The sequence below is a fragment of the Salmo trutta genome, chromosome 29, assembly GCF_901001165.1.
Source record: "Salmo trutta chromosome 29, fSalTru1.1, whole genome shotgun sequence".
NCBI lineage: Eukaryota > Metazoa > Chordata > Actinopteri > Salmoniformes > Salmonidae > Salmo > Salmo trutta.
Window position 1 is genome coordinate 23,329,404 of NC_042985.1, and position 26,240 is coordinate 23,355,643.

The 26,240-nt window shown below is 40.3% G+C and overlaps 1 protein-coding gene across 1 annotated transcript in view; it reads left to right on the forward strand.

Moving 5' to 3' along the window:
* The first annotated feature begins 19,159 nt into the window (after positions 1-19,159).
* Positions 19,160-26,240, forward strand: part of LOC115167148 (chromodomain Y-like protein 2) — a 42,412-nt gene continuing 35,331 nt past the window's right edge. The window contains exon 1 of the mRNA XM_029721280.1: positions 19,160-19,587. Within this exon, the coding sequence (XP_029577140.1) occupies positions 19,564-19,587 (24 nt within the window). The 5' untranslated portion in view covers positions 19,160-19,563. The remainder of the gene's footprint in view (positions 19,588-26,240) is intronic.

Below are 26,240 nucleotides of genomic sequence, written 5' to 3' on the forward strand. Positions count from 1 at the left end.
AATTCACCCAACTGCAGATACGATGCAATGTGAGTTCCAATTAGGACATGACACTGCCAGTCATTCAGTCAGATGTTGTGGAGGGTATGCATCTGTCTCAAATCCAACCAAATCAAATTGTATTTGTCAAATGCGCCAAATACAGCAAGTGTAGACCTTACCGTGAAATGCTTACAAGCCCTTAACCAACAATGCAGTTCAAGAAATAGAGTTAAGAAAATATTTAATAAATAAACTAAAGTGGGAAAAAAAAAAATAATAATAATCTAAAAGTAACACAAGAAAATGACTAAACAATAACGTGGCTGTATACAGGTGGTACCGGTATCCAGTTAATGTGCGGGGGTACAGGTTAGTCTAAAGACCATTAGATGAGAAGCATGTGATGATGCTATCTGTTCTGATTAATAATGACGTCACCTGATTCAGCTGAGCTAATGACTCTCTATTCATTCCTGCTGCTGCATTAACATGTGATTAAAAATGTTGAGCGTCCATCATAGAAATGCTGGTCTGTTAGAGAAATTATTGAAAGCCTATCGTAGTAGGGTGGAGTTGTACTTCTTCACTGATCTAAGGTCAGATTTACATTTCTCCTATGGTTATGGTTAAGATTGGGGGATGGTTAACTGATCCTAAATCTGTGCATGAAGCCAGGGCAACATCTACCAACAGTTTAATGTGGTGGTCTGTAGAAGTTTTTTTCTATAATACAACAACGCCATCTAGTGAGTGATCAACTGAACTGTGCCGTGATGTCCCGTTTCAGTCAACCTGTCCTTAAATAAACAGACTGTGTAGAGTAGACTACATTATGACCAGGGATAACAATTAGAGGTGATACTGTTCTTCACCTTGATGTCCTCCTCTCATTCACCTCCTGTACGGCCTCAGTTCTTCATCTAGAGCCAAGCAATACAGCTCTGCTTTCTCTCTCTCTCAAAGTCCTGTTGTGGGATGGGTATTTTTGCATAGTGTTAGACTTTACAGCACAGAGGACGAAAATACAGCCAAGAACAGTGGTGGAAAAAGAACCCAATTGTCAAACTTGAGTAAAAGTATGTGGACACTTGCTCATCGAAAGTCTCCTCCAACATCATGGGCATTACTATGGAGTTGGTCCCTCCTTTGATACTATAACAGCCTCCATCCTTCTGGGAAGGTTTTCCATTAGATGTTGGAACATTGCTGCAGGGACTTCCTTCCGTTCAGCCACAAGAACATTACTGTGGTTGAGCGGTTAGGCCTGGCTCGCAGTTGGCATTTCAATTCATCCCAAAGGTGTTCAAAGGGACTGAGGTCAGGGCTCTGTGCAGGCCAGTCAAGTTCTTCCTCACCGATCTCGACAAACCATTTCTGTATGGACCTCGCTTTGTGCACGGGGGCATTGTCATGCTGAAACAGGAAAGGGACTTCCCCAAACTGTTGTCACAAAGTTGGAAGCACAGAATCACCTAGAATGTCATTGTATGATGTAGCGTTAAGATTTCCCTTCATTGGAACTAAGGGGCCGAAAATCAGCCCCAGACCATTATTCCTCTTCCACCAAACTTTACAGTTGGCACTATGCATTGGTGCAGGTAGCGTATCCGCCAAACCCAGATTCATGGGTCGGACTGGCAGATGGTAAACCGTGATTCATCACTCCAGAGAACGCATTTCCACTGCTCCAGTGTACAATAGCGACAAGCTTTACATCACTTTACACCAGCTTTACACCGCAAGCTTTACACCAAACACCAAGTGTTTGAGGTGATTTTTTGATGGGGGTTCGTTTTCTCAGCCTCAACACTGGAGATGAATAAGATATGGACCTGGCTGGCAGGACCTCAGCACTACAGAATATATGAAAAACATTATTGCCCTTAAATTAATTACCCGCCCAGCCTCCCAACTTTTACTGACCTGCAGCTTTCAGCAGACATTTACATACAAAATGCCTTTTGGCAGAAACGTGCTGCCTGGATCAGCAGGTGACTAAAGTTTGATTGGGAATATACGGTTCGGTTCTGATTGAAATAGACGCTCAATCCATTTGTTGCATTCTATTATTTGAGTGATGGCTGATTTAGTACCTGAACAAAAACCCTGCAGACCTCTCGGCCCAACAGATTGCACGACCGGGCAAACCGTTTTATAAGCTTTTTGGGTGAAACCTTTTTATATGAAAAACACAGACCATTACAACAGTTAATTCACAATTAAAATATGTATTATTATCATAATGATACAATCTTAATTAATTCATCAAGATATGTCCGTCACAGCACCAGGGTCTTGTAAGATCTCTCCTACAATGACAAGCTTGTGAAAAGTTAGGTGAGTACAGGTACAGTGTGGCATATCTGTTTTATTTACTGGTCAATGGAGTCTGTATAGTCTTTTTATTTGAAGTGCTAGATGAGGACTTAGACAGTGAATTCATGTATTATGTACTGGCCATTAATTGCCTTCGAGATGAACTAGAGATGAAGACAAACAGCCGTAAAAGCCTGAATGTTTCATGACTTCTAAGGTTTCCTGCCCTCCTCTCCTCTCTTCTGTGTCCTCTCTTCCTCCCTACTTCCCTATCCTCTCTCTCTTCTCTCAAACTGTCCTCTTCCTTAGTGTTGGCAGGCTTCTCTAGCCTCCATCCAACCTTTCAATCATTTTTTCCATCTATGCTCTAGGATCCTCTCATCTCGTCTAGGTGTCCTCCCTCTCCTCTCCATCTGTATGTCTATATCTATCCTCTCATCTCATCTAGGGTGTTTTGAACATCTAGGTTCATCTAGGGTTTTTGAACAGGGCCCATGTTTTAAAAGCCTCCACGAAGAGAACACCCAGTGAAATTTTCCAGGGCATAGATGTTGTTAGCTAAAGTGATATTTTGCATGGACATGAACAGCAAAATTAGATTAGGAGTTTACTCAGCCATGCAAATGTTTACACAATTAAATGCAAATCAGGCACACATTTGAGCTGAAGGACATTGTCTGCCTAAAGTCACATTTCATTCAGCAAGTAGTATCCTTGTGTCATACTCGTCGTAATGATCGGACCAAAACGCAGCGGGTGCAGTGTTCATCTTCTTCTTTTATTTTAATAAACGTGAACACTTAACAAAAATAACAGACGACGACGAAAACAGTCCAGTAAGGCTACACAGCTATACATAGAAACAGGAAACAACCACCCACAAAACACAGGTAAAAACACCCCTACTAAATAGGACCTTCAATTAGAGGCAACGAGGAACAGCTGCCTCCAATTGAAGGTCAACCCAAGAAACTTAAACATAGAAATAGACATACTAGAACAAACACAGAAATATACTAACATAGAACATAACCCAAAAACCCCGAAACACATAAAACAAAGACACCCCCTGCCACGCCCTAACCAAACTACAATAACAAATAACCCCCTTTACTGGTCAGGACGTGACACCTTGGGGTAAAATGAGTGATATGGCCTGCATTTGACCAGCACTGCAGGACATGACCTGTCTTACAATTGCCTCTGCTAACATTAGCCCTAACTATAGGCCTTCTCATGAGTCATTCCACATCCCTTTTGATTAGCTGAGGTGATTCAGTCAACTGTGAAACGCATATCTAGAAACAATTGTTATTTGATTGCGATTGGAAACCTTGAACACTCAACTTAATTATTATCGAAAAATAAATGTACAAATACAAAATATGCACTTATTTTTGGCAGTTTTTTCCAACGTTATTTTTTGTAACAGCTTTGAGCAAAAATAGTTTTTACAATGTAAAAAACCTCAGTGCACAATAAGTGCATCTTTTGCATTTATAAAATTATTTGGGGGTGTTATGAAAGTTGAGTTTCTGAGGTTTCCAAAACAGTATTGTGTGCAGTGATCAGGGCCAACCCTAGCCTTCTGGGGGCCCTAAGCAACATTTTGTTGGGGAGCCCCTCCCACCTCCCGGGCCACCTCCCGGGCTAAATGTTTTAGTGGCGCCAACTTGATGGTGGAGAATAATTTTTCCTGCAATTCTACATTTTTTGCCATTCGGCATAGTTTTCTTTTGCAGTTTTAAAGCAAGTTTGCTGCAATTCTACACATTCTGTCATGACTTATCCTGTTAGGGACAGACGTTCCGCTAGCGGAACGCCTCACCAATATCCAATGGTATAGAGTGGCGCGAATTACAAATACCTCAAAAATGCAAAAACTTCAATTTCTGAAACATATCACTATTTTACATCATTTTAAAGACAAGACTCTCCTTTATCTAACCACATTGTCCGATTTCAAAAAGGCTTTACAACGAAAGCAAAACATTAGATTATGTCAGGAGAGTACCCTCCCAAAAATAATCACACAGCCATTTTCAAAGCAAGCATATATGTCACAAAAACCAAAACCACAGCTAAATGCAGCACTAACCTTTGATGATCTTCATCAGATGACACTCCTAGGACATTATGTTATACAATACATGCATGTTTTGTTCAATCAAGTTCATATTTATATCAAAAAACTGCTTTTTACATTAGCATGTGATGTTCAGAACTAGCATACCCACCGCAAACTTCCGGTGAATTTACTAAATTACTCACGATAAACGTTGACAAAAAAACATAACAATTATTTTAAGAATTATAGATACAGAACTCCTTTATGCAATCGCGGTGTCAGATTTTAAAATAGCTTTTCGGTGAAAGCACATTTTGCAATATTCTGAGTACATAGCCCGGCCATCACGGCTAGCTAATTTGACACCCACCAAGTTTGGCCCTCACCAAACTTAGATTTACTATAAGAAAAACTGGATTAACTTTGCTGTTCTTCGTCAGAATGCACTCCCAGGACTTCTACTTCAACAACAAATGTTGTTTTGGACTCGCCGGCGCATTTCGTGACAAAAAAAATCAAAATATTCCATTACCGTACTTCGAAGCATGTCAAACGCTGTTTAAAATAATTTTTTATGCTATTTTTCTCGTAAAATAGCGATAATATTCCAACCGGGCGACGTTGTGTTCATTCGAACACTGAAAGAAAAAAATGGAGTTGTCTCGTGCATGCGCGCCTCAGTGTCATTGTTCTCAGAAGGACCACTCACAAAAACCCCTGCTGTTTTTCGCCCAGAGACTGGAGAGCTCTCATTCCACTTTCTGGCGCCTTCCTAGAGCCAATGGAAGCCTTAGAAAATGTCACGTTACAGCAGAGATGCTGTATTTTTGATAGAGATGCCCTAGAAGGAGAACAAATTGTCAGACAGGGCACTTCCTGTATAGAATATTCTCAGGTTTTGGCCTGCCATATGAGTTCTGTTATACTCACAGACACCATTCAAACAGTTTTAGAAACTTCTAGTTTCTGGGCAGGAGTAGTAACCAGATTAAATCGGGTACGTTTTTCATCTGGCCGTGAAAATACTGCCCCCTATCCCAAACATGTTATGTTAATATGATATGAGTGACTAACGAAATCTATGTGGGCCCCCTGGAAGTCAGAACCTCTGGACAAGTGCTCTGCATGCCCGGCCGGTAATTCGACCATGATTACTACAAGTTTAGATAGCTGGCTAGACTAACTTACCAATCAAAACAAATTATATATATATATATATATATATATATATATCTATATATATATGTATAACATGTTTACATAACATAAAAGAGAAAAAGTGCTGATGCACAACCACATGTTTAAATAGCACCTTGTGTATTCTAGTATTCTATCTCTCAACAGTAAGTACATTTTTTTAATTGGGGTGGGGGGCCCCTTAGCGACCACAGGACCCTAAGCGGTCGCGTATGTGGCTTAGTGGCTAGCGGCTAGATAGAGGATTTAAAAGCCTGTTTTATCATGGTCAGTGCCATTGGGGACTTTCACAATTTTGAAGTAGTCAACTGGGTGGGACTTCCTATGGGTTAAGGAAGGCTCAAATAATTAAATCCGGGTCATCAGGAGGGATCAGCCAATGATTTATGCTCATGAGCAAACATTTAATTACTGTAGGTGGCATTAAATCACCAACCTTGGCTTTATACCTGTTCAAAAACACACTCCTGGTGGCAGTATGCCTCCTTTCAGTTTGTTTACTAATCATAGAAGTAGTAGAAGAAGAACACACATTTTTTTTTAGATGGCCTCAATGATGCTGTCTGTGCACTCACAGATGCCATAATGGGACATATACAAAGAAGAGTCCTTTATCATTCTCTATGTGTAAGGGCTGTCGTCGGAAGAAGACCAAGGTGCAGCGGAGTTAGTGTTCATCATAAATTTAATAACAGAAAGAACACTATATGAAACAAAACAAGAAAACCGACAGCCAAACAGTCCTGTCAGGTGCAAAACACTAACAGAAACGTCACGCGCCGATGTAAAATGCTGTTTTTATATATAAATATGAATTTTATCGAACAAAAAATGCATGTATTGTGTAACATGATGTCCTAGGAGTGTCATCTGATGAAGGTTGTCAAAGGTTAGTGCTGCATTTAGCTGTGTTTTGGGTATTTGTGATGCATGCTAGTTGCTTTGAAAATGGCAGTGTGATTATTTTGTGCGGGGTACTCTCCTGACATAATCTAATGTTTTGCTTTTGCTGTAAAGCCTTTTTAAAATCGGACAACGTGGTTCGATTCAGGAGAGGTGTATCTATAAAATGGTGTAAAATAGTCATATGTTTGAGAAATTGAAGTTATAGCATTTATGAGGTATTTGTATTTCGCGCGACGCGATTCCACTGGCTGTTGACTAGGGTGGGACGCATGCGTCCCACTGGCCCAGAGAGTTTAAGGAGTAGTATATCTATAATTCTTTCAATAACTGTTGTAAAGTTTATCAAGGTTTATGATGAGTATGTTTGTAAATTGATGTGCTCATTCACCAGAAGTTTTGGTGGGAATACATTTTCTGAACATCACACACCAATGTAAAATGGAGTTTATGGATATAAATATGAACTTTATCAAGCAAAACATACATGTATTTTGTAAAATTGAGTCCTGGGAGTGTCATCTGATGAAGATCGTCAAAGGTTAGTGATTCATTTTAGCTGTATTTCTGTTTTTTGTGACGCCTCTCCTTGCTTGGGAAATGGCTGTGTGGTTTTTCTTGTCTCGGCGCTGTCCTAACATAATCTAATTTTATGCTTTTGCCGTAAAGCCTTTTTGAAACGGACACTGTGGTTAGATTAAGGAGAATCTTTAAAATGGTGTATAATACTTGTATGTTTGAGAAATTTGAATTATGAGATTTTTGTTGTTTTGAATTTGCCGCCCTGCTATTTCACTGGCTGTTGATAGTGTGTCCCGCAGGTGGGACGCTAGCGTCCCAGATGTCCCAGAGAGGTTTTAACATACGTTTTAAATGTACATATTTGACACGCATTGACATACATGATTACATTGTGCATGTTCCTTCATACAGTAATTAGTATTCAACATCTCTTCACCTGGGATTTGAACTCACATAGTAAAATTAATATAGTAAAATATGTACATATGTACATTCCTGTATTATGTCCAGTCCCTGTGTTTTCAGGACCCTGCATGAACATGTAAGTATCCAGTGTACAAGTAGGTACACATTTCCTACCAAACATCTATACAAACTTCAAATAGACTCTGGAGTTCCACTGAACGCCTTAGAACTGATGTAATTTTTTCCTAATTGTCCATTTTCGTCTGATCCAGCTAGATGCTCTTGTGGTCTCTTTCTGTTCCTGCACATTATCCTCCCCTGGCTAAAGATCACAACATCGACTCCAGAGTGTGCAGTGCTGAGTGTGTTGTGCTCTGGGCTGTGACAAAGATTGTATTTCTGCACCAAGGGGGCCAATGGGGTTGTATTTCTATGTTGCACAATAGGATCAATATGTTAGCAATCTAACTTTTATAAACTTTGAATAGAGACTCTCCACAAAGGCAGATTTTTTTTGTCCAGGAGTTGGCTTCATCAGGGTCCATGAACCTGGATTTTAATTCCCAGATTAATGTTGAATAAAAGGTTGGATAAAAAGATATGAATATGGGACATTTAGAGAATCTAGATAATCAGATATATAAAGTTGTTAAAGCTGGCTAATTCATTGATGCTGCTTTGTGACATACCCCCTATACTGTTCAGAGCCTGCGTGTACACAACACGCACTCCTGCACTCAATGAGGAAGTGGGCATTTCCTGGTAGTGTTTACATAACTCCAGCTAGATGTTGCCCTTAGGAACTGATGTAGGATCTGGGCCAGCTTACACTCTTTGAATCGTAACCTTTGAGGAAAGGGGAAAATACAAACACTGACCTAAGATCAGTGTTAGGGGCTAGTTTATCCAACTGTGTTTACATGGTGCTGTAGGGCTGCTGTCAAACACACAGAGCATATTTGGCGATGTTAACAAAAATGTATGTGAACAGTCAGGTTTGAAAACATGTTGTATATTTGCCATATGACTGTGTTAGCATGCTAGCTAAAGTCTGGGCATTTGCTAATGCAAGTCTGCAGGTCTCAAACAAGGGTGATCATTATGCGAGCTTGGCTCACCCAATCCAGTTTCCTTTTTCTCCTAATGCATTGAAATGGGACAGCTCTATGTTTTTATTTTGCCCCCGCCCAATGCATTGCTTTAGAAAGAAACCTAATTCTGCTCTTCTGCAATGAGAACATCCCTACCCCAGACATTGGCAATGATGAATAAAAGTAATTCCCCAGCAAACGCTGCTCCAGAACGAACAGCCACTTGAGGAGCAAAATAAATCAAAGTTCTGGGGAGTCTCACACAAGGTGATAAAGCCTGGAGTTGTGTATTACCTTTGTCTGATGCCTCATGACTGTTTTTGACTGAATCCTTTGCGGGCCACCAGGAGAGAAATGAATAAGCGATGTAGAGCATGGGGCTGCTGCAAGGAGGAATGGCTGCTGTGATAGACTGGAATGGTTCCTCTTTCCATGGTTAAGGATTCACAAACTGTTACTGTGTAACCACACTGCCTGTTCTGTGGTGCAGAAGGGAATATTCAGCTCTCTAAAAAGCATTTGGTGTGGTGCATGTTCCATTTCTCACACAATTGATGATATCAACTCAGCATCAGGATGTTGTTTAACACAAATTCTGGAACACTGCTTTTTTTATTTGTCCTCTAATCATTTGTCTCACTCTCACTCTTTCTGTCTTTCTCCATCTATTTCTTTCTATTTCTCCCTATTTGTCATTGTCTCTATTGCTTACTCTCTCTGTCTTTCTCTCTCTTTCTCTTCTCCTCACTATCTCTCTTGTTTCTCTTCCTCACTAACTCACACTCTTCCTCTCTCTCTAGAAGGCTTTATTTATTCATATGCAGTGCTCCCTGCTCCTCTCTCCTGGCTACCTGCCACATGACTATGGTTTGACCCTGTTAGAGCTGAAACACATTACCCCGTGTCAGGGCCGGCCCTAGACATTAGCAACCCCCGACCGCAAGAAATACATAATTTTTTAGGAACTAAGTCTGGGTCTCAATTTACTGTTGAGAATTAGAATAGCAATTTCAAAATGTGATTATGCATCAGCAGTTTTTCTCTTGTTATGTCAGTCACTGACTGTCACTCAATTATCCCTTGACAGCCATTTATTTTGGTATTGGTAAGTTAGTCTACCCAGCTGTCTAAACTTGTAGTAATCATGGTCAAATAACCGACCGGGCACGCAGGGCATGTGCCCAGGTGCCCTGACCTCCAGGGGGCCCCCATTGATTTTGTTAGTCACTCTCACTCAGATATCATATTAACATGGTAGAGTCTTGGAAAAATCTATAGAATTGCAGGAAATTAGCTTTAAAACGGCAAAATCTTCTCTCCGCCCCATGGAAAAATGTGTAGAATTGCAGCAAACCTTCTTTTAACTTGCTTTTAATGCATAAGCATGGTAGCAATTGAAAGGGAACAGTTTGGAGATTATGGAAATATTATTAGACCAATTGAGGACACAACAGCTCACCTGACACAAGACTGACTCCAAACATTACACTGTTGATTACACTGTGCATTTTACATTTACTGTACACAATTGACACATTTGCATGATAACAAAATCTGAAAATACTCTGAATATATTCAGTAACATGTTAATAATATTCCTGGAAAATGTGGGGTAGGTGCAACAAAATGATAAGGGTTTGAGAGAGAGGACTAACTGGTGTCTCCATGTGACCACACACCTCTCCAAATTGTTGACAGATCCTAAGTCATTCCCCTATGCACTTCTATGACTCAAAGAAGTCTTCAACTATAAGGTGCTTTTTTTAGCTCTCCTAGCTGTGCCGTTGAGGAACTAGAGCAAGCAAACTTAGTTGTTTTGTTTGAAACACAGCCCTGCATCCCCGCCAACACACAACTCTGTTGTTTACGCAATCCATAAACGTCCATTATAAATCACAATCTGGGTCAGGTGGGCATCATTTGAAAGGTTGTTCTATTGCCAACATGACCAGCTAAGTTATAAAATACGATCTTACAGTGTTAGGTTTTCACAAGGCAATTTAGAGAAACAGATCGTAATGTTGGTGCGTATAGTAAGGAGTTATGCATGCCACGTTTGTCTGTTTTCTTCACAATAGACAAATATAGGCTCATTCTGTTCAGAACAACCCAGGGTATGACGCTATGTCATCTTGTAACCGTACATCAAACATAGCGATGATAAACGTTGACACTGTACATGACATTAGTTTTACGATGACGAAATGTGAAGTGAACATTTGGCTTGCTTTTATGACATCAAAGCGGTATTTACAGTTGAAGTCGTAAGTATACACGTATACACTTAGGTTGGAGTCATTAAAACTAGTTTTTCAATCACTCCACAAATGTCTTGTTAACAAACTATAGTTTTGGCAAGTCAGTTAGGACATCTACTTTGTGCATGACACAAGTCATTTTTCCAACAATTGTTTACAGACAGATTATTTCACTTATCATTCACTGTATCACAATTTCAGTGGGTCAAAAGTTTACATGCACTAAGTTGACTGTGCCTTTAAACAGCTTGGAAAAGTCCAGAAAATTATGTCATGGCTTTAGAAGCTTCTGATAGGCTAATTGACATCATTTGAGTCAATTGGAGATGTACCTGTGGATGTATTTGAAGGCCTACCTTCAAACTCCGTGCCTCTTTGCTTGACATCACGGGAAAATCAAAAGAAATCAGCCAAGACCTCAGAAAAAGAATTGTAGACCTCCACAAGTCTGGTTCATCCTTGGGAGCAGTTTCCAAATGCTTGAAGGTACCACGTTCATCTGTACAAACAATAGTACGCAAGTATAAACACCATGGGACCACGCAGCCATCATACTGCTCAGGGAGGAGATGCGTTCTGTCTCCCAGAGATGAACGTACTTTGGTGCGAAAGTGCAAATCAATCCCAGAACAACAGCAAAGGACCTTGTGAAGATGCTGGAGGAAACCGGTACAAAAGTATCTATATCCACAGTAAAATGAGTCCTATATCAACATAACCTGAAAAGCCGCTCAGCAAAGAAGAAGCCACTGCTCCAAAACCGCCATAAAAAAAAAACACCATCCCAACCTTGAAGCACAGGGGTGGCAGCATCATGTTGTGGGGGTGCTTTGCTGCAGCAGGAACTGGTGCACTTCACAAAATAGATGGCATCATGAGGTAGGAAAATAATCTGGCTATATTGAAGCAACATCTCAAGACATTTTTTTATTTATTTTATTTATTTCACCTTTATTTAACCAGGTAGGCAAGTTGAGAACAGGTTCTCATTTACAACATCAGTCAGGAAGTTAAAGCTTGGTCGCAAATGGGTCTTCCAAATGGACAATGACCCCAAGCATACTTCCAAAGTTGTGGCAAAATGGCTTAAGGACAACAAAGTCAAGGTATTGGAGTGGCCATCACAAAGCCCTGACCTCAATCCTATAGAAAATGTGTGAGCAGAACTGAAAAAGCGTGTACGTGCAAGGAGGCCTACAAACCTGACTGAGTTACACCAGCTCTGTCAGGAGGAATGGGCCAAAATTCACCCAACTTATTGTGGGAAGCTTATGAAAGGCTACCCGAAACATTTGACCCAAGTTAAACAATTTGAAGGCAATGCTACCAAATACTAATTGAGTGTATGTAAACTTCTGACCCACTGGGAATGTGATGAAAGAAATAAAAGCTGAAATAAATCATTCTCTCTACTATTATTCTGACATTTCACATTCTTTAAATAAAGTGGTGATCCTAACTGACCTAAGACAAAGAATTTTTACTAGGATTAAATGTCAGGAATTGTGAAAAACAGTTTAAATGTATTTGGCTAAGGTGAATGTAAACTTCCGACTTCAACTGTACTTTAATCGTCAATGTCTCATCAATCAAAATACATTGAGTCCTCTTAATTTACAGCATTTCCCTCACTCAGACAATTACCGGGAGGGATGGGGGCAACTTCTTGTCGCAAATGTGTGCATGTTCAGAACAACTGTCAGTCAAAACCCTGACTTAATTTATAGCAGGTTACTGTGCAGCCAATGCGTTCCATTTTAGGCACTTATCAGTGCCCAAATCTGCCATTTTCAACCTGTCTATGGGTGTGAGTGCTTAGGACTCCCAAAAGGCTAGGGCCAGCCCTGTCCCCTGCTTCAGAACTGAGGTATCAGGGATGGAATGGTGCATACCCCCTTCCTCTCTACCTGGTTGAAGAGCCTGGAACAGGGTGTAATAAAAGTAGAGGGGACATTCTCCTAGTTCGTGTGATTGGAGGTCAATGTTGGGATTCTGCCCAATCATCTTTTGGCCTATAGGGTTGATTGGATATCATACACTGTTCATTGTTGATGCCTTCTCTCTCTCTCTCACACACACACACACACACACACAAACACACACACACACACACACACACCTCCAAACCCTCTCAAAGGTTCTATGCAGTGCACCTTTCTCAAACACCTCAGGTACTGTGTCACAGGATAACAGATGTGCCATTATACAGTTGAGTCTCTGAGTGACTTCAGATTATTCTGAGATATGTATCATGTGCCATATGTTTACTGCTCTGGGCAAGTGTTCTGCACACATCAGTTGTTTATGAAAGGCATCAACAACAATATATGATAGTTCTGATAAATGTGTTGCGTAGAGGTGACACCATCTTTCTGATGCAATGGAACAACAGTGGACTTTAGAAACTGCCTGACATTGTTAATAAAAGACACAAATCAAACAATTACCTGAGTGAAGTCTGTTGGGAGGACAGATTGTTTTAGAAAGACAATATCTTAAATATCGCCAAATTATGAGTAATCACTCCCAACTGATACAAGGTCAAATATGTCTGTGAGGACTCTGTGGCTCAAACACAAAACACTATTGGTTTCTAATGGCTTCAAGGACTGTAAAAGACAGGCGGAACCTTGATGTGTAAACTACAGGGGGATTCATTGAGATAGACAGAAGCTTTTTTAGTAGATTTTTTGATTGTATGAACACCTCAGAGACAAAAGGCATAGTTAAAACCTAGCTCTGTCAAAGAAGCAAGCCACATAAGCACCCTGACATTAAAGGCTTGATTGCAAAACATACAAGTACAGATTTTCTAGAATAGATTAAGTGTAAAATGGGGTTTTAAAATTTAAATAGACTACGGAAAATGACCATTGCTGGGGATTCACACTGGTTGTTTTTTTATTAGACAAACACTGGCATGTATGACATTTAGAAATGATCACAAACCACACACACACACACTACTTTCCTGCTGGGTTTGTCTGGTAACATATAGGAGGTAGGACACAGAGGCTTACATTCACTGCTGTATAACCAAAGTAGAGTGGAGACCTTGCAGTTCTGTCCCTCCTTTTTGCTCTCTGTGACAAATGATTTGGGAGTAAGGTATGAGGTGAAAGTGCAAACAGAGAGCTGACATCATGTGTTCAAAAGGGAACACCTTCTGTTGTGCCTGGTAATTGTGATATCATTCTAACAGTGAAGGGCATAAACCCTTTGTCATGGTCTGTAAATAGTCATGGCTAAACATGGCCGTTTGACAAGGCGCAGTAACATGTTACTTAAGGTCAACAGCTACGATGGGTTATTATGCAGTCATAAGGCATTGTAGCACTTATCAGGAGCACTTCTAAGTTATAACCCCATCATATCTTAATAGTACTGTACATGATAGGCCTACAGCGGTTTTGTAGACGGGAGACGTTTGTGTCCATCATACCAATAACGTATAGTGGCTTCACAACTAGAAATACAGAGAATTCAACTTTTTCAGGGATGTAATTTCTTATTCTTCTCTCTCCCTCTCTGTTTTGGCCTTGCTTTACACATAACACTTTGCCTTGTCATGCCAAATACAATGAAATGCAGAGCCGCTGGAAGCATATGATAGACTTGGTGTTGGTGCACCTCCGGCTAAACAGTCCAAACAGTTTTCAACAAATGGAAAAGGTGACTTATCCTCAGAGGGATCTCATACAGCAAACTGGAATCTATTCAGCCTACACCTCCTCCTCTGTCATTTCCTCATTCCCTTACTGCCAGAGATGTCCCTAATTTTAAAGGCAAAACATGTCTGAGGTCAATGTTTTAACATGCCAGTAACATCCCTACAAATCATTCTCACAAATGTTCAGCACTTGTTTCATACGCCAAGAGAGGGTTTGTTATACAGTTATAAATGGTGTCAACCTCTGACAACATTGAGGACACTCCAGGGTTTATTTTGCCTGTCATTAAATGGCCAGGGAAAGCCCATGATTCAGAATTAGGCTGTATGAACTGCAGTAGGAGAGAGAGACGCAGACAGGGGACAGTAAATGGGGTCACAGGAAGATCCACAAGCCCTAATTTCCCATCAACCGTGCTGCTATGTTGGCTTAGAGGCCATTGTTGGGGGTGGGGTTGAAGGGTGTGGTTTGTTGTCAGCCACACACACACACACACACATAGCCTTACTGGAACACAAATAACCCCTACTGGATGTCTCTGTGGAGAGAAACCAAGTATCTCTAAATATCTGGTGAGTAGGGGCTAAATGTGTGTTGAGCATTTAAGAGTTTAATATGAAAGCAAACCACAGCCAATTAAATGGGTATCACAGGACTATAATCAATATAGAGCAATAATATCTAAATGATCTATCTATTTCCCTCATACACGTTCCACTAAACTGTAAACTGTCAATATTTGCCGATGTGACATACACAACTGTTGAAAGTACCATACTGTTGCTTATCACTGTCTTCAGTCTTATTTGCATTGCATTGTGGCTATTGCCCATTTATCAAGTCAAGGCTGGGCAACTTTGGATGTGGAATGCAACAGGTTCTGAAGGATTATGTTTTAAATTTAAAAAACAAACGTGAGTCCACACTATGTCAGTATTGAAAAAGCAGTGATAATCGTATTCTTAATTAAATGAATAACCAGTTGAGTTTAGCCACCAACTAAAACACGAAGGTATTCAGAGAAGCAGGCCTATTTTATTAAGCATTTCATTAAAACACGAAGGTATTCAGAGGAGCAGGCTTATTTTATTAAGCATTTCATTTAAACACGAAGGTATTCAGAGGAGCAGGCCTATTTTATTAAGCATTTCATTTAAACACGAAGGTATTCAGAGCAGCAGGCCTATTTTATTAAGCATTTCATTTAAACACGAAGGTATTCAGAGCAGCAGGCCTATTTTATTAAGCATTTCATTTAAACATGAAGGTATTCAGAGGAGCAGGCCTATTTTATTAAGCATTTCATTAAAACACGAAGGTATTCAGAGGAGCAGGCCTATTTTATTAAGCATTTCATTAAAACACGAAGGTATTCAGAGGAGCAGGCCTATTTTATTAAGCATTTCATTTAAACACGAAGGTATTCAGAGCAGCAGGCCTATTTTATTAAGCATTTCATTTAAACACGAAGGTATTCAGAGCAGCAGGCCTATTTTATTAAGCATTTCATTTAAACACGAAGGTATTCAGAGCAGCAGGCCTATTTTATTAAGCATTTCATTTAAACACGAAGGTATTCAGAGCAGCAGGCCTATTTTATTAAGCATTTCATTTAAACACGAAGGTATTCAGAGGAGCAGGCCTATTTTATTAAGCATTTCATTTAAACACGAAGGTATTCAGAGCAGCAGGCCTATTTTATTAAGCATTTCATTTAAACACGAAGGTATTCAGAGCAACAGGCCTATTTTATTAAGCATTTCATTTAAACACGAAGGTATTCAGAGCAGCAGGCCTATTTTATTAAGCATTTCATTTAAACACGAAGGTATTCAGAGGAGCAGGCCTATTTTATTAAGCATTTCATTTAAACACGAAGGTATTCAGAGCAGCAGACCTATTTTATTAAGCATTTCATTAAACACGAAGGTATTCAGAGGAGCAGGCCTATTTTATTAAGCATTTCATTTAAACACGAAGGTATTCAGAGCAGCAGGCCTATTTTATTAAGCATTTCATTTAAACACGAAGGTATTCAGAGGAGCAGGCCTATTTTATTAAGCATTTCATTTAAACACGAAGGTATTCAGAGCAGCAGGCCTATTTTATTAAGCATTTCATTTAAACATGAAGGTATTCAGAGGAGCAGGCCTATTTTATTAAGCATTTCATTTAAACACGAAGGTATTCAGAGGAGCAGGCCTATTTTATTAAGCATTTCATTTAAACACGAATGTATTCAGAGCAGCAGGCCTATTTTATTAAGCATTTCATTTAAACACGAAGGTATTCAGAGCAGCAGGCCTATTTTATTAAGCATTTCATTTAAACACGAAGGTATTCAGAGGAGCAGGCCTATTTTATTAAGCATTTCATTTAAACATGAAGGTATTCAGAGCAGCAGGCCTATTTTATTAAGCATTTCATTTAAACACGAAGGTATTCAGAGCAGCAGGCCTATTTTATTAAGCATTTCATTTAAACACGAAGGTATTCAGAGCAGCAGGCCTATTTTATTAAGCATTTCATTTAAACACGAAGGTATTCAGAGCAGCAGGCCTATTTTATTACGCATTTATTTAAACACGAAGGTATTCAGAGCAGCAGGCTTATTTTATTACGCATTTCATTTAAACACGAAGGTATTCAGAGGAGCAGACCTATTTTATTAAGCATTTCATTTAAACACGAATGTATTCAGAGGAGCAGGCCTATTTTATTAAGCATTTCATTTAAACACGAAGGTATTCAGAGCAGCAGGCCTATATTATTAAGCATTTCATTTAAACACAAAGGTATTCAGAGGAGCAGGCCTATTTTATTACGCATTTCATTTAAACACGAAGGTATTCAGAGCAGCAGGCCTATTTTATTACGCATTTCATTTAAACACGAAGGTATTCAGAGGAGCAGACCTATTTTATTAAGCATTTCATTTAAACACGAAGGTATTCAGAGCAGCAGGCCTATTTTATTAAGCATTTCATTTAAACACGAAGGTATTCAGAGCAGCAGGCCTATTTTATTAAGCATTTCATTAAAACACGAAGGTATTCAGAGGAGCAGGCCTATTTTATTAAGCATTTCATTTAAACACGAAGGTATTCAGAGGAGCAGGCCTATTTTATTAAGCATTTCATTTAAACACGAAGGTATTCAGAGCAGCAGGCCTATTTTATTAAGCATTTCATTTAAACACGAAGGTATTCAGAGGAGCAGGCCTATTTTATTAAGCATTTCATTTAAACATGAAGGTATTCAGAGCAGCAGGCCTATTTTATTAAGCATTTCATTGAAACACGAAGGTATTCAGAGCAGCAGGCCTATTTTATTAAGCATTTCATTTAAACACGAAGGTATTCAGAGCAGCAGGCCTATTTTATTAAGCATTTCATTTAAACACGAAGGTATTCAGAGCAGCAGGCCTATTTTATTACGCATTTCATTTAAACACGAAGGTATTCAGAGGAGCAGGCCTATTTTATTACGCATTTCATTTAAACACGAAGGTATTCAGAGCAGCAGGCCTATTTTATTACGCATTTCATTTAAACACGAAGGTATTCAGAGGAGCAGGCCTATTTTATTAAGCATTTCATTTAAACACGAAGGTATTCAGAGCAGCAGGCCTAATTTATTAAGCATTTCATTTAAACACAAAGGTATTCAGAGCAGCAGGCCTATTTTATTAAGCATTTCATTAAAACACGAAGGTATTCAGAGGAGCAGGCCTATTTTATTAAGCATTTCATTTAAACACGAAGGTATTCAGAGGAGCAGGCCTATTTTATTAAGCATTTCATTAAAACACGAAGGTATTCAGAGGAGCAGGCCTATTTTATTAAGCATTTCATTAAAACACGAAGGTATTCAGAGGAGCAGGCCTATTTTATTAAGCATTTCATTAAAACACAAAGGTATTCAGAGGAGCAGACCTATTTTATTAAGCATTTCATTTAAACACGAAGGTATTCAGAGGAGCAGGCCTATTTTATTAAGCATTTCATTAAAACACGAAGGTATTCAGAGGAGCAGGCCTATTTTATTAAGCATTTCATTAAAACACGAAGGTATTCAGAGGAGCAGGCCTATTTTATTAAGCATTTCATTAAAACACGAAGGTATTCAGAGGAGCAGACCTATTTTATTAAGCATTTCATTTAAACACGAAGGTATTCAGAGGAGCAGACCTATTTTATTAAGCATTTCATTTAAACACGAAGGTATTCAGAGCAGCAGGCCTATTTTATTAAGCATTTCATTTAAACACGAAGGTATTCAGAGGAGCAGGCCTATTTTATTAAGCATTTCATTTAAACACGAATGTATTCAGAGGAGCAGGCCTATTTTATTAAGCATTTCATTTAAACACGAATGTATTCAGAGGAGCAGGCCTATTTTATTAAGCATTTCATTTACTCCTGGTGAGTAAATGTAACCCATTCATTATTGGAAAAGTAGGCCTATCTCATTTAGGGTAAATACATGTTAACAACTATGTTATTACATGGGGAACAGTCATTACAGTGAGTGTCAGGGTCATCGTGGCATTTTAACATTTAATGTGAAAAATTGCTGTAAAATGGAAGAGGGCAATATGTCTACTATAATGTGCAATGACTTCTCTAATCAAATGTACTACATCGCATAAATCACAATAACAAATGTGCTAAGTGAAATTGATTATAACACCAATTAGTTCTTCAAATGATCGTCTCAATTCAACTGGACAGACAGGAAAGAAAAGCAAATTGGACTCATCATTCGGTGTCCCTCAACGGAAGACGTATATTCATCATCCATTTGGTTCATGGAGATTGGGCTACCTCTACAGCGCAGGGGACTGGAGCGCATTTCACACATGATTACGTTCATACGTTGACTAATTTCAGTCATCCACTCCGCACTGAATAAACAGCACCGCCCCAATCTCCCCCTGGTTGTTTGTTTTAAGTGAAGAGCGATCCATCGCAGAGCGCCGGGCTCGATTGACACTGTCTGATGATCTGCTACTGCGGCTGGCTCAGAATAACAAGGCTGTTCGCTAATACCCGTCTATCGGGGCTTTCGCCAAAACACCGAGCGAATAGGATCTAAAAAAGCCAACAAGGCAAGGAAGAACGCCGCGCCGCCGAAGTCCGCACCACAGGATGGCTTCGGGAGACCTTTACGAGGTACTGTGAAACCATGTCTAAGCGACATACTCTGTAATATTGACGAATACTGGAATTAGGAAGTAAGGGGAGGTCCTCGTTTATGGTGAAAAAACGAAGTCCTAAACCATTTAACAGGCGAAACTAACCAACCCTCTCGAGAAGATCAGGCTCGTCTTTTTTTTTTCGATGTGCCTCGGCGACTTTTGTATGGGGTGAATTGTATAGAGTTGTGAGTGTTCGAGTAAGCGATACGATCATAAAATATAAACTCCCTATCGGTCGCGCGTGTTGAAAGTCATGATAAAGTAACAAGAGCATTAAACGTACACGGCGAATTGCTCCAGACTGGTGATGGTTAGGAAGGTGCGCATGCCAGAGGATAGGCAATGTATTACTAGCCTAGCAAACATTAGTGGAGGTGACAACAATGTAGTGGAGAAGCTTCGATGGAGTTATTGTGGTTTAGATGATGCATGTGTCGTGCCAGAATGTGCGCCTCAACAATTCCGCGGCGAAAAGTTTGCTAAATGTTGGGTGATGGATGGATGGAATAGCCTAGAAGGTCTCGATGATTACGCGCACATACGTCAGTTCAACGTCTAGTTTTGATTTAGGCCTAGATTTGGTTGAGTTTTCAACTAACGTGAATTCAACGTAAAATCAATGACATGGTGCAGTTTTTGTTGGATTTAGGTTAAAAGTTGGGCGAAAAAAAGATGCCCTTATGTTGATGACTTTTTGCAAATCCAGTTTTCCACGTTGATTCAACGTCATCACGTTACTTTACGGGGGTTGAAATTATGTGGAAACAACGTTGATACAACCAGTTTTGGCCCAATGGGGATGGCATGACTTTTATGGTGATAGATTGACCAAGATGTTGGCAGCAATAAATACAGACTTCCATGCTTGTCTTGTGCTTATTGTAGGCCTATTGTTGACAATGTTGCTGACTCAAACTCTTCTTTATTGGAGGAGTGATATCATGCGACCATGTTTCAGTTTCTTTTCACGGTGGCCTATACCCGTTGCACTACAAGGTCACAAACTAGTTGGATTGCCTGGTCATCACCAGATAGATAAATAAGTTGCCTTGCACTTGACCTATTGTGTTGCATGTCACCATCAACTGTTGACCAGGTTGACGTTAGTGCTTCTTTTCAGCTGTGAGCTATTTCCTGCTGTTTGTTGTCATAACTCAAATGTGTGCTTTCCTCTGATTTATTGGCTAGGAATTCTCTGTTACATTGTTTCACTATTGCTTTGAGAAATGGTTCAGACTGTTTAAATGGCTTCTGAAATGATCCCTGTCTGACTGTTTTCCTTAGGCTGTAGTGATTGATTTATAATTCTTATTCATTACATTTACATTTGAGACATTTAGTAGACGCTCTTATCCAGAGCAACTTACAGGAGTGAGTGCATACATTTTCATACTGACCCCCCTTGGGAATCGAACCCACAACCCTGGCGTAGCAACCGCCATGCTCTACCAATTGAGCCATTAGTAATAACAAGTCATTTTTAGTCATTAGGAATAACATTGTCATAAAGCCTACATTTCCTGTGTTTGCTGACACATTTGGAAAATGTGCATTTCCACTTTCCACCAAATACTCCTCTTCAGGTGTTTGAATCCATATTCAATCATTTTAATCGTTGCAACGTAAACAGTTGACCTTAAAAAAAACGATGCTGTAATGAGAAATGCACTTAAATGATGGGAGGTCTGCTGCTCTATATAACCTAACAAGCCCAGGTCACATTTCATATGGCATATTAATTGGCTACAACGTAAATGTGCGATTTCTGACGGTCAAAACGGTGGCGATCACTTATTGAAATTGACAGTTAGCACATGTTCCTTCTGGACGTGCCTTTTTTGCACATAGATCTGTGTATTCCAGTAAGCGAGGTGAGGTGAACTGGTTCAATCACATGTGGTAATACAAGTACAAGAGGAAGACTTCACTATCAATAGTGTCCCTCTGTATGACTCATGAATTGGATTCAGGAAATGTGGGCCTGTAATTGTGTTAGGTGTGTTTAGGCTACCTAACAAACTGTAGGACTATGATACACTTAGGTTAGAAGAATTAAGAAGCTATGATGTGCCGAAGAGGAATTTGAACTGTAGTTTTTACTTTCCAATTAGGAACTGCAACATCTAGGCCTATACACCCAGTTAAATGACATGCAAGTTGAATCAAAATGATCTGAATCGAATTTGAAACATTAAAGAGCTCAGAATTATTGATATTTAAAGATCATGTCTCAACTTAATTTCACAAAGTTTTCAGAGGAATATCTTTGAAATATAATAGGCCTATAATTGTACAATTATGCTACTTTCTTATGCACCATCACGCAAACATTAATCTCTCTGTTTCTCTCTCTCTGCTTCTCTTTCTGCTTCTCTCTGTCTCCCCCCCCCCCCCCCACACACACACACACACTCATTTTATGTTCTCCCTCTCCTTATCTCATATTGATTGAGATGGTCTGGTCCATTCAAGTGGCCACCTACACTAGATGCCCCAATGTGTCAGAACACCTGCAGTTCTGATAAACCCTCTGTTGTGTGACTGAGCAGCAGTAATCCTATGGATTAGCAATAGATAGGCTATATTTAGGAGTTTGTGTTATGTTATCAAGAAATGCATGATATGATGTAGGGAAATATGAGTATTCTGTTATAGAAATACATCACATTTGTACGCCTCCAGAAAATGTCAAGAAAGTGGTCATGGAGTGAATTAAATTAGAACCTTTTGATTAGTCAGCAATGGATTTAAATATTGTTGCACTTGATGAGCTGTCAAGGTGCAGCTGAAGTAATCATCAGTTCATTATTCTCTTCATTGAAAATTCATAAAGTAATCAAGTTGTTAACCATCAACATGCAGCCTTTATCAGCACAAGTGAAAGGCACAACACACGACCACAAGCTCTTGTTCAAAACAAAAGTAGTTGTAACTGGTCATTGGGAGCGGTAGAGAGAGACTGGAGGAAACGGGCTGACCTCACCGGGGGGAAACATGTGGGCCATGAGGGCAATAAACTATGCACTGCATGGGAGATACACAGCACTTAATGGGTCGCCAAATACACTGAAGATGTCTCAGAGACAGTATACTCACAATGTGTTCTTTGAGTCTTCAAGCCCATTGCTTAATTTCAGATTTGGCTTCTTTCATGAATTCGGTGTTCACCAACAAACAGAAATGTCAATTTAATTATAGAAGGACTAAATGAACCCCTATGACAGCGTTTAAACTGCAGTACTCAGCCCTGGAAGAACTCAGTGTGTTCCTGCTATACCCAGGCTCTGGGTACTGTGAACTGGATGCTCAGGATAGGCATCTCCACCTCCACTGATTCCCTGCCAGCTCATGGTCATGTATTGTGTGTTGTTGAACCCCTCTCCAACCCACTCCCCTTGTCTGTTTTACTAACCTGAGGAAGGAGAGTGTTTTCTCTCTCTGAAGTCTGCTTTGATCTGGTTAGTGTGACAGTGTGCAGGGCGGTAAGCATCATAATCGTCTCTTCATGACACCCCTGCTGCTCGCCCATCTTAGGTTGTTAAGTCATACTAATGAGCACAGCACCTCGGGTGGCAGGAGCATTCCTCACTGCTGACGAAACAGCTCCACACCTAAAGCCTTTAACATGAAACATTCTCCTGATAGCCTAGTTGGAATGCGGAGGGAATAGAGGAGGTGTGTGTGTGTGTGTGTTTCGTTTTTGTTTGTGGTGTTTATGTCCACTTGTATGCAAATGTGCACGTAATCAGTGTTTCTTGGCTTGTGACTCCTGTTGAATAGTTGGTGAACAGGCATACAGAAATAATCCATTTGGAAGTAAGAACCCAGCAGGGTGACATGTCAGGTCCGGCCACTAACAATGGACCTTATGTCAGAGTGAGAAAGAGGATGTTACGGTCTCATCACACCAGCCCAACTGTGTGTGTGTGTGTGTGTGTGTGCGCTACTGAGATTGAACGTCTGCCCCCTGCTGATTGTCCCCCTTGGGGGTGGTCATTGTCAGAAGGAGCAGACTAGCCAGGGCCACCATGGCGCTGTAAGAAGCAGCTGGCTTCAGGGAATGAGGTGAAGACTCTCCACAGCACAAGTCTCTTTAATATATCTCCTCTCTCTGGTAATGAGCAAGCTGGGCACAGACCGCCATTCAGGCTCAATATGATACACTGTACAGTGCATTTGGAAAGTATTCAGACCCCTTCACTATTTCCATTTTTTTTACATTACAGCCTTATTCTAAAATGTATTAAATAAATAAAAATCCTCATCAATCGACACATACGATTTCCCAGAATGACAAAGTGAAAACAGGTTTAGACATTTTTGCAAATTTATATATATAAAAAAGATACCTTATTTACATAAGTATTCAGATTCTTTGTTATGAGACTCGAAATTGAGCTCAGGTGCATCCTGTTTCCATTGATCATCCTTCAAATGTTTCTACAACTTGATTGGAGTCCACCTGTGGTAAATTCAATTGATTGGACATGATTTGGAAAGGCACACACCTGTCTATATAAGGTCCCACAGTTGACAGAGCATGTCAGAGCAAAAACCAAGCCATGGGGTTGAAGGAATTGTCCGTAGAGCTCCGAGACAGAATTATGTCGAGGCACAGATCTGGGGAAGGGTAACAAAAAATGTTCTGCGGCATTGAAGGTGCTCAAGAACACAGTGGCCTCCATCATTCTTAAATGGAAGAAGTTTGGAACCACCAAGACTATTTCTAGAGCTGGCCGCCCGGACAAACTGAGCAATCGGGGGAGAAGGTCCTTGGTCTGGGAGGTGACCAATAAAAGGCACATGACAGTCTGCTTGGAGTTTGCCAAAAGGCACCTAAAGGACTCTGACCATGAGAAACAAGATTTTCTGGTCTGATGAAACCAAGATTGAATTCTTTGGCCTGAATGCCAAGTGTCACATCTGGAGGAAACCAGGCACAGCTCATCACCTGGCCAATACCATCCCTACGGTGAATCATGGTGATGGCAGCATCATGTTGTGGGGATGTTTTTCAGCGGCAGGGACTGGGAGACTAGTCAGGATCCAGGGAAAGCTGAACGGAGCAAAGTACAAAGAGATTCTTGATGAAAACCTGCTCCAGAGCACTCAGGACCTCAGACTGGGGGCGACGGTTCAGCTTCCAACAGGACAACGACCCTAAGCACACAGCCAAGACAATGCAGGAGTGGCTTCGGGACAAGTCTCTGAATGTCCTTGAGTCGCCCAGCCAGAGCCCAGACTTGAACCTGATTTAAACATCTCTGGAGAGACCTGAAAATAGCTCTGCAGAGCTTGAGAGGATCTGCAGAGAAGAATGGGAGAAACTCCCCAAATACAGGTGTGCCAAGCTTGTAGCATCATACCCAAGAATCAAGGCTGTAATCGCTGCCATAGGTTCTTCAACAAAGTACCAAGTAAAGGGTCTGAATGCTTATGTAAATGTCATATTTTTATATTTTTATAAATTTGCCAACATTAAAAAAAAAAATGTTTTTGCTTTGTCATTATGGGGTATGGTGTGTAGATTGGGTTGGGGGGGATGTTTAATCCATTTTAGAATAAGGCTGTAATGTAACAAATTGTGGGAAAAAATGGGGTCTGAATACTTTCTGAATGCACTGCAACTGTTATACACAGGCCAGCATAGTATCAATGTGGAGCGACTCTGTATTCATGTCCCTGTTGCTCATCCCATCACTGTCTGGTAATGGGCAGATGGCCATTTGGGCTCAGTGTCCTACTATGTGTTAATGGGCTTGCTGGGAGGCAGACGACCATTCCGGCTTGCTGTGTGTGTGTGTGTGTGTGTGTGTTACACAGAGGTGTATGTCGTGTGGAGCACTGCGCTGCTCGTTCTCTCCTGTGTGGGAGCAAATCACTACTTTTTGTTACTCCTTTTTTCTTGTAAAAAGGCATTTCATTAAACTCTCCTCTGTACACACACACACACACACACACACACACACACACACACACACGCTGCCCCTCCCAGCTTCGATGCGAGGTCTAAGTCAAGCTCCATTGAAGTCATGTGGGTGGGAGGATGTTTTCTAAAGGAAAGGAGAAAAGCATTTGAACTGGAGACAGGCAGCTACATAGCTAGTGGGGAGGGTAAAGTATAGTAGCCAGACTGATGTCTGCATGCTCTTTAGTGTGGGAGTCTGCTTGTCTTCCCACAGCATGTCATCCGCAGCATGGTGTATGAGACAACTAAACACCAAGGAAATGCTGGGGCTAAATGTCAGGGCACTTCCATCTGGTACAAGGTTAACTGCTGAACAAAAACATCTCTTGGCAAGATGTGAGGTTGTGTGATGAATGGAGGTCTGGATCAAGAAATGGATTGCAGTGTAAAACAGACTCTGTTCTCTATAAAATGCCCCCTTTCCAATACTAATTTGGTTTCTATCTTTGTTGTACTGTCAGAGAACAACCTAGGTCAACAATTCACGTTAGTAGCTGACAATCGGTGTACTGTATATTCATTTGCGAACTAAGAGGCCATCACAGATTATTGAAAGAGGACATCATACATATGGAGTTGTGTAATAGCACACTTGAGTTCTACAGTGTGGCTTCCTAAATGTGATAATAAAGATTGCTTTTCTTCAGCATGTAATGATG